We start from the raw sequence: 15,780 nt of genomic DNA on the forward strand, positions 1-15,780 counted from the left end.
TAATCGCAAAGCCTCTCACACATACCATGATGTCATCATGCACACCATCAGCCAACCACGAAACATGGCGCAGGAGAAGGTATCAGTAGCCCTATTCTTTTATAGCCCGCAATAAAGCCCAAGGCAAACAGAGCAACACCCCAATTGTCATCTTTCCAAGCTACCTTACCTCTCAGAAAATAGGAGGATGAAGTTGAACGGAAGTTAATGTTGACAACATCACAGTAGCCTAAAACACTATGAAATTTAGAAATCAAGGTCCTACCTTAACCTTGACTCTCATTTGAACCTTTGAGTGTCATGGCTGACCTAGATGTAACCATTTATAGCATAATATTACCTTGTTTGACCATGAGACAACCACAGTAGAGAGATTTTCTTTCCTAATGTCGCAAACAGCATGGTTCAATGTGGTTAGCGAACAAATGAAGGGACCCCAGCTAATAAACGGTTAACTACGCTGTGAAGAGGCAGCGTTGTTTCATGGTAATGTATTAGTGTTATCACTTGGGCTTTGCACAAGCCCAAATAAATGACTTGCACTCAATAACCGTTCGGTTCAAATCCAATTTTTTATTCAGTAATTTTTGTCCTGCCATCAAGGTAAATGCTGGACATAATGCTTACCAGTGGCTTCAGTCGTCGGATTATTTCTCTCCTATATAGTGCCATGAGGGCTGACGCGGCGGGTCCTCCACCTAGGGCATGGTCAGCATGGGACGGAAACTTGATGGATCGCCTGTCTGAGAAGAAATGGAAAGCGTTAAGCACACGCATGCGTACAGTGTCCTGCAATGCGTGCTTCAAGTTGAATACACTTGAACTACTTACATCGTACATATATGACCCCGATGAGGCTGTGCAGCATTAACCCACGCTCTCATGCGTGCCCTCGGTGCGGCGCTGCGGGGGCAGATTTTCTATATCTGGCGTGGGGCTGCCCGAGGTACATCGATTCTGGACCCGGGTGGTGGAGTTGGTGAAAAGGGGTACAGGATTTAGAGTCCTGACAACCCTGCTGCACTGTTTATTCGGACACGTTACAAAGCCCAAGAGGCGCAAGATTTAGTATAAACTATTGTATTTCCTCCTGCTCCTTGCAAAGCGTAGGGTGGCAATAACTTGGATGGGGAAGCGTTCCACCTCTCTGGATGAATGGATGAGGGATGTGCGTAAGTGGTCTCTGGCAGGGGAGGTCCATATGAAGACTAGCAGGAGTGATCAGAATTTAGAAGAGGTTCTTAGTACTTGGAGGGAGTTATGTTGCACCTTCTTAAACTCTGAGGTGTACCTAAGTGATCAGCATGACTCGGATGTTAGTGGATGTTCAACTGAAGAGGATGCGTGTTGATATTCTGAAGTTCTTATGACAAGCTTGTTGTTAGATAACTGGTATAGCTGACATTGATCATGTACTGTTTATATATCTTTGCATTTTGTCGTGGATCTCAAATGAACACAATGTTTGACATTATGTGCCTAAATTGGTTTTTATTGATTGCCAGATACCAGGTAAATCGAAAGTTACGGGTCTGTTTTTGCCAAGGTCTTGAGTAGCTCCTAGCCACTTTCAATAAAGAGGCATTCATGCACTTGAACCCTCCCCTTTGAACTAGACCTCAATCCCTGGCCACTTACAACACTCCACCTTCTAACATACCAGGGCAACCTACTCCTGTTTAAATTAGCAGGAACATGTTAAACAAAACAATACATGACCACTCGTATACCCTTCGTCCTTAAACATGGCAACTTATAGATTTTTTTGAAAAAGGACTGCCAACAATAAAGTGTACAGAAATTAGGAAAATTCCTGTGTATAGAATCGATACTGTAAATCAAGCAATAGCAAATAATAGTAACAATAATAGATCCATACCTCAAAATCATTGTGATTGGAATGATCTGCCATTGTTCAATAGGATACATAATTAGTTGCTGTATGGACCGTTTTCATAACCTGAAATAAATCTTCAAAACTTAGAAAAGTGTACTTTATTTGTCTTTCTACAAAAATGTTTGTTTGATATATATTTAAAAGATTTCTTTTCTTAAATCCTTTTTCCGGGAACATTATTAGCTTAATTTTCAATGAACTATTTAATTACTATGAATATATAAATACATTTTACGGTTTAAATAAAAACAATCTAATCTAAAGAAACATTTATATATATTTAATATACAGTAAAAAAATAAGTTATGTATAGAATTAAAATTAATTTAAGCATTGCTTAAAAAATAGTAATATTCATTATATTTTCCAAATGTTAACATTCTATAATAAACATTAGATTAAACCTATTTATATTTTTGAACAGTTAAAATAAGTTAGGTTAATTTAACATTAATTCTAATGGGCTTTAATTTTATTTTAAGTCCCTGCCTGCACTACTTTCTATGGGAAAGTGCTGCAGGACCTGTGGTAGCCCATGCGTTGTGCTAGACATACCCCCACTCTGAACTGAAGTCCATTAATTACAGTCTTGGGTCGTTTTTCTGCTTTAGTTACTATATGACTATAGAAGTGCAGTATGTAGGTAACAGTGGACTTTTTTGTGTGGGGGTGTAAGTCCTTCCTACTCCTACTCCTACCCTAAACCCACCCATTTTGAGGGAAGCATTCCCCATTTCCAGCCACTTCCCGTGCCTCTCCTATGTAGACTACTAAAATGAATACCTACTCGTGCAGGCATCTTCACAGTCAGGGTGGAGATCACCACACACAAAAGATAGGAAAGTTGAAGGCGTTGACCTCCTCTTGGAGGTTAGTGAATAGCATTTTGTAGCACGTTAGTAGCACTATTTTAGTACTACTTAATGTACTGTACCTCAAATTGTGGTATGTGAATAGTTCCTGATACATTTTTACCAGATATGCAGGAGAAGGCAAAATCTTTGTTATTTGCACCTTTACAGTAATCTGAACAGCAATTCTAATGATTTTCAAATGTGGTCTTTATTTCCCAATTGCATGCCTCTTTGTTAAAGGAGAGCTCCATTAAATAGTCACTCAGATTTTTCTGATTTTCATTGAGGAGTTTTAGATGCAGTTTATTTTTTTCTATTCAATGTGAACGTTTCTTTTTAAAAGATGATCTGTCTTTATATACATTGTATTTATTTTTTTGTGTTGAACTCCCTCTTGGTAACATGCTCAGTTATGAGAATTGACTTGATCAATTCAATTTTTTTTTAATGCACAGTAAAGACATAAACAGCTAAAGAATACTATATAGCACATTTTATCCATACAAAATAATTCTGTAGCAGTGGATACTGAGCCGTTATTATCTCCTTGAAGTGACACTTGAACCTTGCTAATCCATAAAGGATCCCCAGAAACCATAAGAAAGTCAACTAAGGCAGGTCAGGACAGAATTGACGCTGCAGAATCTTTTATTTTAAAAATAATTGCTTTTAAATTGCTAGTTTTTACTCACTTGCCACTTGAGCACCCCTGGTCCGCCGCAGCTTGTGCCGATTGTGCGCAGGGGTCAAGCACCAACAATCTCATCCTCACTTCCTCCCAACATCACTCACTCCCCCTGTAGCCGGTCAGCGCTCCATACACGCTGTCGCGGTCCCGCCCACTTCCTGGCATAAAAGGAAGTACGCCGAGCGGACGCGCAGCGGATCCCCAGAAACCATAAGAAAGTCAACTAAGACAGGTCAGGACAGAATTGACGCTGCAGAATCTTTTATTTTAAAAATAATTGCTGTATATTGCTCGTTTTTACTCACTTGTCTCTTGTGCACCCCTGGTCTGCCGCGGCTTGTGCCGATTGTGCGGAGGGGTCAAGCACCAACAATCTCATCCTCACTTCCTCCCAACATCACTCACTCCCCCTGTAGCCGGTCAGCGCTCCAGACACACTGTCGTGGTCCCGCCCACTTCCTGGCATTAAAAGAAGTGCGCCGGGCAGACGCGTGCAGCAGTGCGCCAAAGGCCAGCCCGTCCGCGCCTGACCGATGCCAGACGCCATACACTCTGCCCTTTTTCCACCAGCAAGTCTCCTTCACTAGTACAGGATGGCCATTCTTAAATACACCAGCCATGAACTTCACCTTCTTAACCAAGCACCCCATGGGAAACCTGACAGCACCTCCACTCTGCCAATATCAACGAGTCACATAACTCAAGAGTACCCTTCACCAAGTAGACAAATCGAAACATCCCAAAGTAGCAATAAAAGCCCCCTAATCAATTCCACAACAAAGCCCAAACACCTGACCAGTCTATACTGCAATGCGCGCTCCTTCCCAAAACACGCACTAGAAATCTGGTCCTTATTGGCCTCAGAAAAACCCGATTTATTCTTTATTACAGAAACATGGCTACAAGATTCATCTTTACCTGACATAGCAATAGCACTCCCCCTTGGCTATCAGCTGATAAGACAAGATAGGAAAGACAAAAGAGGCGGTGAAATAGCGATTGCCTTCAAGGTAAACACTAAAATATACATTGTAGAATCCTATCAGGCAGAATGGGGCGAAATATGCATCTTCAACACAGAGCATGCCAACAAGGAATCCTGGAAAGGCGCCCTCCTCTACAGACCACCCGGTAACAAAGCTCACTTCACTAATAATCTAACAGAAATAATCGCGGCACACATTCTGGCCACCAACAATTTCCGAGCAAAACCAAAGGAAATGATGGACGGAGTGTTGAACATTGCAAGCACTCACCCCCAGTCAACTGATCTGGGTTTAATACACCACCGTTCTTTAGCCCACTCTGCCACCCCAGTTCAGACATGGCCATATGCAAATCAGTCTGACCCTGTGCCTCATGGGAACAGTCCAGCCCGAACTACCAAGCCATGTCTTCCCTGGACCGGAAACAAGCTTCCTAGGACCGGTTTCTGGCATTTCAGCCGTCTTCAGCCAGGCTTGCTTGAATCCAGTGGCAAAGTGAGCAATTTCCTCCTACTAGGGGATTTTAACTACCATGTTGAACTCTCATCGGATCCCAACACAATAGATCTCATCACCAGTCTTGGTACATTGGGCTTAAAGCAACTGGTGAAGGGCCCCACCCACATCGCCGGCCACTCCTTAGACCTTTTATTCACAAATTCCCCCAATGTCGTGATCAACCAGCTACTCCCAGTCCTATGGTACGACCACCATGTAATAAGGTTTTTAATACACGGGATGCTGACTAAACCTCTTCCCAAGAGAGAATCAAAGCTAAGTAGATCTTGGAACAAGATAAACATAGAATCTTTCGCCACTCACGTCACTCTCCTCCCCCATCCGAGATCACCCACACTAACGAGGCAGCCAGAGATTTGAATCTCGCCATCAGTAAGACCTTGGACATAATAGCTCAGAAAAAGGCTACTAGGTGCCCGGTTAAACTCTCCCCCTGGTTCATTCCAGACTTAAAAATTGACAAACTCACTGTCAGAAAAGCTGAACGTAAATGGCGACACACAAAAAATGAAACAGACAAACCGCATTATAAAACTATACATCGGCTCCATATGGACCACATAGCTACGGCCAAAAAAATATATTTAGGAAACAGAATAAATCAGGCCTCCAACTCCCATAAAGAACTCTACAAAATAGTAAAATAATTTACAAACCCCCCCCCTCGTGCCAACAACCGCTTACTGCTTCTCTAGAGTGGGTCGACTCCCTCTTATCTTTTTTTGTAGATAAAGTAGACAATATCTACAAACAATTCCCAACAGACACTCCATCCAAACAGGAGCGCAATAAAGTTCCTCCCCCACACACCCCCTCCCTCAAACAATTTTGCACTATTACAGAGGAAGAAGTAGCCCTCACCTTAAACAAAATCAAATCTGGATCTCCCGCCGACCCGCATCCTCTCAGATCTTATCTAAAATCGCACCAGCTCTTATCCCACACCTAACAAAACTTTTTAACCTCTCACTATCACAATCTAGCGTTCCCTCACACTGGAAGGAGGCCATAATTATACCAATCCTGAAAAAACCAACAGCCGACCCTAAACAACTTGCCAATTATCAACCAATCTCCCTCCTACCCTTATTTGGCAAGTTCATGGAATTACTGATCAACAATCTGCTGGACCAATCTCAGTCGGGTTTCCGGGCGTTTCACAGCACCGAAACTGCCCTGCTCGAGATAGTCGATAACATCAGACTCTCTCTCGACACAAGACAATCTGCTATCTTGATCTCACAGGACGTTCTTCTGGAGCGCCTATTTGAGTTTGGTGTCGAGGGCCCAGCATTAAGCTGGATCAAGAGCTACCTGACAGACAGGTCCTCCAAGGTTCAAATAGGTGTTTTCTCCTCCAAAAAGCAGAAAATTGACACACAAGTCCCCCAAGGATCCATATTGACCCCCACGTTCTTTAATCTATATATGTCACCACTGGCAAAGATAATCCGAGCACATGGGTTCGACACAGTGTCATACGCAGATGACACGCAGTTACTGATCACACTTGGATCAGATCCCAATGACACCAAATCCAGATTCAAACAGTGCATGTCATCCATTAACGACTGGATGGCGAGTAACCACTTATTACTCAATGCAAGCAAAACTGAGATCCTGCTTTTTGGCATTGCCAGAAAATATGGACAGATGACTGGTGGCCGCCGTCCTTGGGACCCAGCCCTCCACCCAAATCCATAGCGTGAAATCTGGGCATAATAATAGATGATAAACTCTCCATGGCAGACCACATAAACAACATGGTACGCACCAGCTATGGCCTCATGAGAACCCTTAGAAAAATCTTTAAGTGGATTCCCCTATCGTCCCGCATGCCCCTAGTACAGGGACTTATCATTAGCCGTTTAGATTACGGAAATGCGCTACTGGCTTCCATTAATGAGGAGCAGTTGTGAAAACTTCAAGTCCTACAAAACACTGCGGCCAGACTGGTTCTAAACCTCCCTCCCTGCATCCCTTCCGCGCCCAGCCTGAAGACCCTCCCCTGGCTCCCCATAAAAAAAGAGGATCAATTTCAAAATATGCTGCTTGGTCCACAAGAACCTAAACGGCAAAGGGTCAAAATATCTAGCCAAAAAACGAATAAAATACCAACCAACCAGACTTCTGCGCTCGACCAGTAAACAATTCCTAGCAGTACCTAAAGTGAGTATGTTGTATATATGTGCTTACTTTGTTATGGCTACTTGGGGTCAGTAGTCCATTCTTTGTGTTTATATCTTCTCAACCTCCCTTACTACCGATGAGTGTTCTATCTGGTATGTGAATGTTCCAGTCTTGGCAGTTGATGGTCTGGTCAGCTAGCAAAGTGCTTTATCTCTGCTGTGCTATCTTAATAAATCTATCCTGTAACCTGAAGACGTGTCCTGCTGCCTATCTAGTCTACCTACAACAGAGTACAGTAAGGAACAGAGGCAGAGCTTTCTCAAAAATGGGCCCTGAAACCTGGAACGCCCTACCTCTATATCTCCGAATGGAACAAGATCACAAGAGGTTTCACAAAACTCTTAAAACCTGGCTTTTCCAGTTCTGATGAGACACCTACCTTGGGTCTCTGAGTATCTGCTGGCGCTGTGAGACCTACGGGTGATACACGCGCCTAACAAATCCCAAATACATACATACAAATACATAAAGCCAACAACCGAAGAGCAGTCAGTACAACTTTGTGAACTTGTCACATTTTCTCAAATGAGGACATTCTTTGAGGAAGAGTTGTGTCTCAAAGAGAAACACATACAGATACCTCTCAGAGAAGGGCCAGGAAAACTTATCAGAGGAAATTATCTAATTAATTAGAGGAGAGAGTGTTGTAATCACAGAAGACCACTTGGAATGAGGTTTTAAGAGTGTTTGATTGGAAAAGCATGTAGCCTAAATTCATGAGATATCAGATGGCACATAGTTTGATGTGTATTTTTCTGCATTGCTTCTCCAGGATTACTTCATCAACAAACCCTGAAGCTGACCTGGTAGAGAATTACTGCCGAAATCCAGACCGAGATCGCCATGGACCCTGGTGTTATACCATGGATCCCAACACCCAGTTTGATTATTGTGCCATCAAGCCCTGCAGTGAGTTGATTTATAAAAATTGCCTCTTATTTTCTTTATATCTTCAACTCCTATTGTCCCTTTATCTTTATATGAAATGTGTATCGATCAGGAATGCATATGAGAAGCCATCTTGCATTCTTTGTGAAATCAGTGGGGGAATAATGAGGGATGTTAGGTGCTGGTAAGCTCTATATGGGAGAAGTAACCTGTTGTTGTGGAGCTTTTTTGCGGTAGTGTCTCATTCAATCACTGAGTTCCCATTGGTTGATACCTTACTGAGCAGTGCCTCAAAGGAGAATTGTTTTACATGAAATCTTCAAACCCTGAGCGCCAAGAGGAATAGTGGGAAGAGGTCTGTCCCCTGGTGGTGAAAAAAATATTGAGTGAGTTGGAAGACATATCCTCTATGCTGTTAAATATACCTCATTCTGAGGATGGCAGCACATTTTCTGTTTCAGCTGAAGTACCTGAGAGAAATACTCTGCAGCTCACCACCACTCCGAAAATGACCTTGCCTCTATCAGTTACCAATGATACCATGAGAATCCCATGCAATCTGGATTAGACAATTGGTCTGATATGAACGGCATTAATTCAGTATGTTTTATTAGAGGTTGGTATATGCAATCTATTAATTCATGGTGGTAAATTATCTTCATGCTTTAAGCAATATCTTAAGGGGTCTTCAGATTTACACCTGCAGTCCTGACTTCTTCACATAGAGACTATGTCAGACCACTGTCCATAGTCTGTTGGTACAAACATGTACAAGAGTGGGTTCACATTCGGTTACTAAAGGGATTTATAGTATCTTTTACATAGATGCTTTTCTTATTTAAAATCTTCCATTTTATGGCCTGATTCTAATGTCTTCCGGAAAGCATTGCGACCGAATCGGTTCCGGAATGCTTTCCGGATGACTCTGAGCAGAGGAGTCTGACCGAGTGATTTGGATGCATCCGTATGCTTCCGGATACGATTCGGTCAGACTCCATTGACTTAAATGGGAGCCTGTGTTCCGAACAAAAACACAGGCTCCCATTGAAGAATGGGCTGTCTGGGGAAACTCATGCACCCTGTAGCAGGCACCCCCTGGTAGGAAAGGGGGGACCCATGGGTATCCCCACGGGCCTGATTCGGAAGGCCCCGGGTGAAGGGGGGGCTGCTACGGGCCCCCAAAGACAGGTTCCGACAGCCATTTAGTTACGGGTAAACTGAATCGAAACGGCTGTCCGAATCATTCATCGTAATCACTCGCTCGGAAATTGAGTCCATAGAGTTGTACGATTTGGCTCTGAAAGGCTTGAACCATACGAATGCCTTTTGGAACCAATTCGAACATCTCTAACGGTTTCCGGGCATCATATCGGTCGTTTGGAACTGGGTACAATTCGATCGTAAACAAGGGCTCTGAAACGGATGTGGCTAACCCGAATCTGATTCGGATCCCTTCCGCACGACATCGAAATCGACCCCTTAGTCTTACATTGGTAAAGAAGTCACACCTGAACTGTTGGCTTTGTGCAATACTTGAAAAAAGAGATGATTCACAAATGCTTGTTGCAGCAGGCCAAAACTATGCACAATCGTGACTCTCCGGGTAGCTAGATATATCCGGAATGACTCCGAACCATATAATTAATGATGTTGTGTCCCATACACTCAATCCCTTGTGACTCACACATAAACCTGGTGATGTAACATTACCTGCTATCTCCAACACAACCCAGTACACCTACTGCCTACCTCAGTGTTTATCCAGAAGGGACCTACACCTACCCTGGGAAGGTAGCACAAAAATGGCGAGGCAGCATTCACAATACATGAGCAGGCATTACTCACAAAGTCCCTTTTGGGTTTATCTGGGTAACAAGCTAAGCTTAGATTTCCTTATTGAAACTTGAAAACATTGTGACAATGGCTGTGGAAACAAATGTGACATGAAAACCCAGTGTGTTACCTCCTGGAGCAAAATTCAAGACTTGTTCAATAGACTGCAAATTGACCCGTTTATATTTTCTTATTCTCAAGATGTAACATATGTTCCTGCATGCCTCTTTTCTGATGGGGAGGAAGGGATTCTCCAACGACTGGCTGCGAGCATCATGACACCAGTGAAAATTTTTCTTTTACCCACTGCTGTTTCAGGGCTGTCTTCTTTGTGAAAAGGGACAATATTGCCCTTTTTAGGTCTCGCCTACGCAGCGCGCATGCGCAGCATAGGCAAAAATACCTTTTCCGATCGCTTTGGCTTTTCAGCCAAAAACGTGCACGCGTTCCATTGCCTTCAATGGCAACTCGTGCACGTCTGGCGATTCACTTGCGGGAGCGCGCGGCGCCATATGGTAGCAATTATCGCTCCTGGCGCTGCACGCTCCCGCAAGTGAAACGCTTTCACTCGACCCCTCCTCTCGCCCCTCCCCCTGCTGCCTCCTTTTAGCGCGAGGAACGCGCTTGTTTTTATTTGAATCTGTAGATTTGGGAAGTGTTATTAGATGCCGACGCAAACCACTGCAAATAGGGTTGTGACGTGTGAGTTTCCCCACTGATGTCCTCACAGGGGAGCCCATCTGACCTGAATGCATTAGGGCCAGTCGCTCCCTCGTTACGTCACCGTAGATCCGCGGATGCAGCTGAAGTGCCCGGATCAGGCCTCACGCTGTTCCTACAAGCCACGTCACGGGGACGCAGATTGATTCTGACACGGATGAAGTGGCTTGGAGGGAATTACCCGGTGGCCCTCGGCGTGTGACTGAAAGGTCCAGCAGGTATTAGCCCCTCACCTTCTGTTGGGATGTTATTATATACAACCGACAGAGACACAGTGTGCACGTTTATTAAAGGGCACGCTGACTGGGTCACGACCCTGATGGATAGTGCAATCCTTCTGCGAATTGTTGTTAAATCATAAAAATGCCAAAACATCAGAGGAGACATCACACACCCTCTGACACTTCAATGACATCACAGGTTCGGTCCATGCCCCACCCTTAACTGCCTCTCATTTGCTGCTAATGGTCTTTGAAGTGTGTCACATGCAAATGATCCCCTCGGACCCACTGGTGATATTCAACTTGTGGTCGCTTCTCTGACCACACCCGTCTCCTGACGCAGGATGCCAGGAAAAACCACAGGCTGCACCGCACGCACACAGGGGAATACCTGAAACCCCACCTCCTCGGGCATCCCACATGGTGTTGATGGTACATGACGCAACACTGCATCCCTCCTTTAACACGGAGTAGAAGGACAACTAAACAAACAAAACAGAACATTCATAACAGAGGTACATAGAACCATATAACTAAAGCAGCAAAATGGTGGCGGCACATACTCCACTGCTAGAGTGCAGCACCGGCTCACTCTTAAAGACTCTACATACTGTTGAGATGGGTCTGGGTTAGGGTGACCAGATTCTCAAAACAAACCAGCATTTGCAATGCAATGGGTCTCCCATTTACGCTAGTTTGAGCTACTGACATTGCAAATAACAATGGTTTTTATTTTTGTTTTTAAAACATAAATAAAAGGCATTGTCATTTACAATGCCAATAGCTTAAACTTGCGTAAATGCGAGACCTATTGCATTGCAAATGCTTGTTAGTTGTGCTACTGTCTCAGAGATGACATGCTTTTGGCTGTAGTCAATTCTGGGTTTCTTTTATATTCTTTGATATGCAAGAGACTCCTGGTGTGTGATTCTTTCCCCTCTGCACCTCTACATCAAAATTGCTGGAATGTTAGTTTTGTGTTGCTTTTATCAAAAATCAGTGTGAGGTTTAGACTTCTTCATTGAGTCCTACATATGCCACTTTCTGTTTGTCGAGAAGTTTGAGATGCATGTATGAGGTTTTATTTTAAGTCCCTACCACCATTATTTTCTATGTGGTAATGTTGCAAAACCAATGGGAGGCCTTGTGTCATGCTGGACTAACTTCACCTTTAGTTTACTACTCCTTTGGGCCCCTTTTTGGCTGTAGTAACTTTATACAGGCAGTTTGTGGGCTTACAATTTTGTGGCTGGATGCATGTTCTTTCTTAAACCCCTTCCTAACCACCCCACAGAGCTCCTTACTCCTCCATAATCTCCCTCCCTTTAGTCGTAGGTATTCACTGTTTTCCAGCCACTTCCCTCAAGACCGCCTACTTATACTACTAAAATGTATACTTGCATGCATGGGCACACTGTGGTCACGGTGGAGATCTGAGCCCAGAAAAAGCTGGGAGAGGCGAGATAATCCCTTTACCCAAAGGTGTTTTAATAGCATTTTGTATCACATGTGTAGTACTATTGTATAACTAAAAAATGAATGAATGAATGAACTAAAAAACGTACTACAAATGGCAATTTTTAAATATTTCCCAAATTTGTCACCATGCTGTAACCGCAATTGATCTTTAATCCTTGTAAGTACGTGCAGCTTTACCTCGAGATGAATAAGGAGATTGAAAAGGTCCAAGCATGAAAGTCAAGAGGAAGAGAGTAATAGATGCAGAGGAAATTGTTGAATATTCAAGGCATTTATGCCCAATTGGTCTGAATCTGTGACTCTGTGTCTTAAGAAATTGTTTAGACAAAAAATTGTATGTTCGAGGCATATGAGCTGCAGAATATATACTTGTGCATAGATCGCCATCTGGTATTGGGCTTGGATGTTTGCACTTTGTTGTTGTATTGGAAGAAGTTCTTTGTAGTCACGAGATAGGTGACTCCTCCGTAGGACGATAGTGCGCATGGGCATCGACTCCATCTCCGATTGATTTTTCCGATGTAAATTGCTTGCGCTCCGGGTCGGTGTCGTACTCGATCTCCCTTGGACGCGCAATCCTTCATCACTCGACTGTATTGTTTTGATCGCATTCCCCTTCGACATGCATCCCAAAAATTCATCAAGACCTTCGATTCCGGTCGTGGACGCGGGCCGTTGGGCCTATCTGTCCCATCAGGCCCTGTAGTCAATGGAAAGAACTCCATTTAAAAAATGCCCCCTGTGTGGTGCTAAATTCTCACACACTGATCTCCACGAGGTCTGTAACCTTTGCCCCTCTAGAACACGAGGACAAAGACTGCGAGGCCTGTGCTTCCTTCAGATCAAAGAAAACCATACGTGATCGCTATGCTCAACGTCACGTAATGTCTCGATCAACTACCTCGGCGCCGGACGACATCTTCGATGCACGCCCCGATGTTCCAGAAGAGCAACAACCGAAGGATGAAGACATCAGCGTCTCCGAGGTCGACGAATCAGATGCTGAGGATCAGACTGTTACTCCAGGTCAAGGGATCATGAGTACCCAGATCCAGACCCCTGCCCCATCTAAAATGAAATATAAGGCTCCGGTGACCTCTTCGCCTTCGGGCTCAGGTCTACACCGTGATAATACTTCTGATGCCCTGCCCTCGGGCCCGGCTCTGAAGTCTAGAGACAAGCCTTCAGGCAGCTCGGGATCGAGCCAGCCACATAGCGGTACCGAAAAACCATCTCCGGCACCGAAACACACCGAGGACATGCCCTCAGAACCGAAAAAAGTCCATAAATCTTCGGAGCCGAAAAAGATTTCGGACTCAAACTCCACCGAAGCATAAGGAGACCAAGACCCCTCCTAAAGCTACAGAGCCTTAACCAAAGCACCACTTGGAACCAAAGTCGACAGTGCCAAAAAAAGACAATAGCTCAAAGGAACTGTTTCAACCAGATCACTCGAATCCGTAACAAAAAACTCTACACATTGACCCTGTTACCGGCCATGTCCTCACAATACCACCTAAAAAGAGGAAATTGGACACCTCAGAGGAACCTGAGATACCCTTAAAGAAGAAAGACATAGCAACTTCACATTTCGGACCCTCCTCTCCATCTCGAAATCTTCCCACTTTCTCCAGCCCACGCTCCACTGCTTCCTTCACCTGCACGACAAGAAGATGAAGAGGAATTAGGGGGTGGAGATGGCGATGGGTATGGAGACCCACAAGGAAATGATGATGATGATATCCACAGTCTCCCACCACCTGACCCTTGGAAAGATTATACTAATATCCCAGATATACCTGAGCCAGACTCCTATCCATCTAAACCATCCCCTCCAGACGACAACATAGGTTTTGCGCAACTCATAAATAGAGCAGCCAAATAGCATAGGGTAGAATTTCACCCTTTGGAGGAAGATTTTTTATTAGAGACTTTTACGCAATCACAAAAGTCAAAAAATACTTTACCTATGTTAAAAGGTATGATTAAACGTGCCCCTGATGTGTTTAAAGACCCTGTCAGGGCTAGAGTTCTCAACTCCAGGGTTGATAACAAATATAAACCAGCTCCAAATGATCCAGCTTATATCAAGGGGCAGCTCCCTCTGGATTCTCTTGTAGTCTCAAATGCCCCTAAATGGGCAAATTCTCAAACAACAGGTGACACTCCTACTCCAGATAAAGAATCTAAATTATTGGACGCATCTGGTAAACGGGTTGTGTCACAGGCGGCAAATTACTTGCGCATTGCCAATGCCCAAGCTTTGCTGGCCAGGTATTATGATAGAAAGCGATACCAAAGGGGATGATGGACGGAGCGTTTGAGCAAATCAAACACTCACCCCCAGTCAACTGATCTGGGTTTAATCATCATCATTCTTTAGCTCACTCCACCATCCCAGTTCAGACATGGCCATATGCAAATCAGTCTGACCCTGTGCCTCATGGGAACAGTCCAGCCCGAACTGCCAAGCCATGTCTTCCCTAGACCGGAAACAAGCATCCTGGGACCGATTTCGGGTTCATAACCCTCATCAGCCAGGCTATCTTGAATCCAGTGGCAAAGTGAGCAAGGGACCCACGTCTGGGCATACCCTGCCAACTTAGGGCGAACAAAGCGCTACCAAAGGAGATGCTTGTTTCCGACTGGCTCATAAAAGCCAAATCACACAGCGATTGTGTGCACCACTCACACAAAACATTCCAGCTGCTACACAACTTAGGATTCACAATAAACCTCACCAGGTCACACCTTTAACCATCCCACACCCAACATTATCTAGGCGCCACAATAGATACTTCAAAAGCCCTTGCATGCCCCAATCCAGCCAAGATAGCCAGCATGCAAGCTCTCATAACAAAATTTCAACCTCAACACTCACTACCAGCTTGAGTGTTTATGCAGCTAATAGGGATGATGGCCTCTTGCATTTTAATCGTACCTTATGCAAGACTCCAAATGCATCCATTACAGGAATGTTTAGCACATCAGTGGAACCAGGCTCTTGGTCAACTTACAGATCTGGTGTTGGTGGACAGCTGAACACATCGCTCTCTGCAGTGGTGGAACACACAAAACCTTTCCAAAGGGCGGCCGTTCCTAGAGCTGGTTCCACAGATAGTACTAACAACAGACGCATTGTTCACCGGCTGGGGGGCTCATCTCTTAAACCATACCATTCAGGGTATGTGGACCTAGCAACAGAAACTGCTTCACATCAATCACCTAGAATTACTGGCAATTTTTCTTGCATTAAAATCATTCCAACAACATCTCATCCACTCTCATACATACAATCTCCGCACGGACAATATGACAGCAATGTACTATGTACAAAAACAGGGGGGGTCACATTCTCTGCAGCTTTCACGCCAAGCGCAAAGCATATGGAGATGGGCCATTCCTCAAAAAATATACCTCTTAGCAGAACATCTTCCAGGGTTACACAATCAGATTGCGGATCTGCTCAGTCATCAGAATTAACAAATCCACGAATGGGAACTTC

The 15,780-nt window shown here is 44.2% G+C and overlaps 1 protein-coding gene across 2 annotated transcripts in view; it reads left to right on the forward strand.

The window, feature by feature from the left end:
- The window catches only part of MST1 (macrophage stimulating 1), a 272,117-nt gene that overhangs the window by 193,225 nt on the left and 63,112 nt on the right, over positions 1 to 15,780 (forward strand). For both annotated transcript variants that reach the window (XM_085625043.1, XM_085625044.1), the window contains exon 12: positions 7,907 to 8,043. In XM_085625043.1, coding sequence (XP_085481169.1) covers positions 7,907 to 8,043 — 137 coding nt within the window. The remainder of the gene's footprint in view (positions 1 to 7,906; positions 8,044 to 15,780) is intronic.

Source organism: Triturus cristatus, chromosome 9, assembly GCF_964204655.1.
Source record: "Triturus cristatus chromosome 9, aTriCri1.1, whole genome shotgun sequence".
Lineage (NCBI taxonomy): Eukaryota > Metazoa > Chordata > Amphibia > Caudata > Salamandridae > Triturus > Triturus cristatus.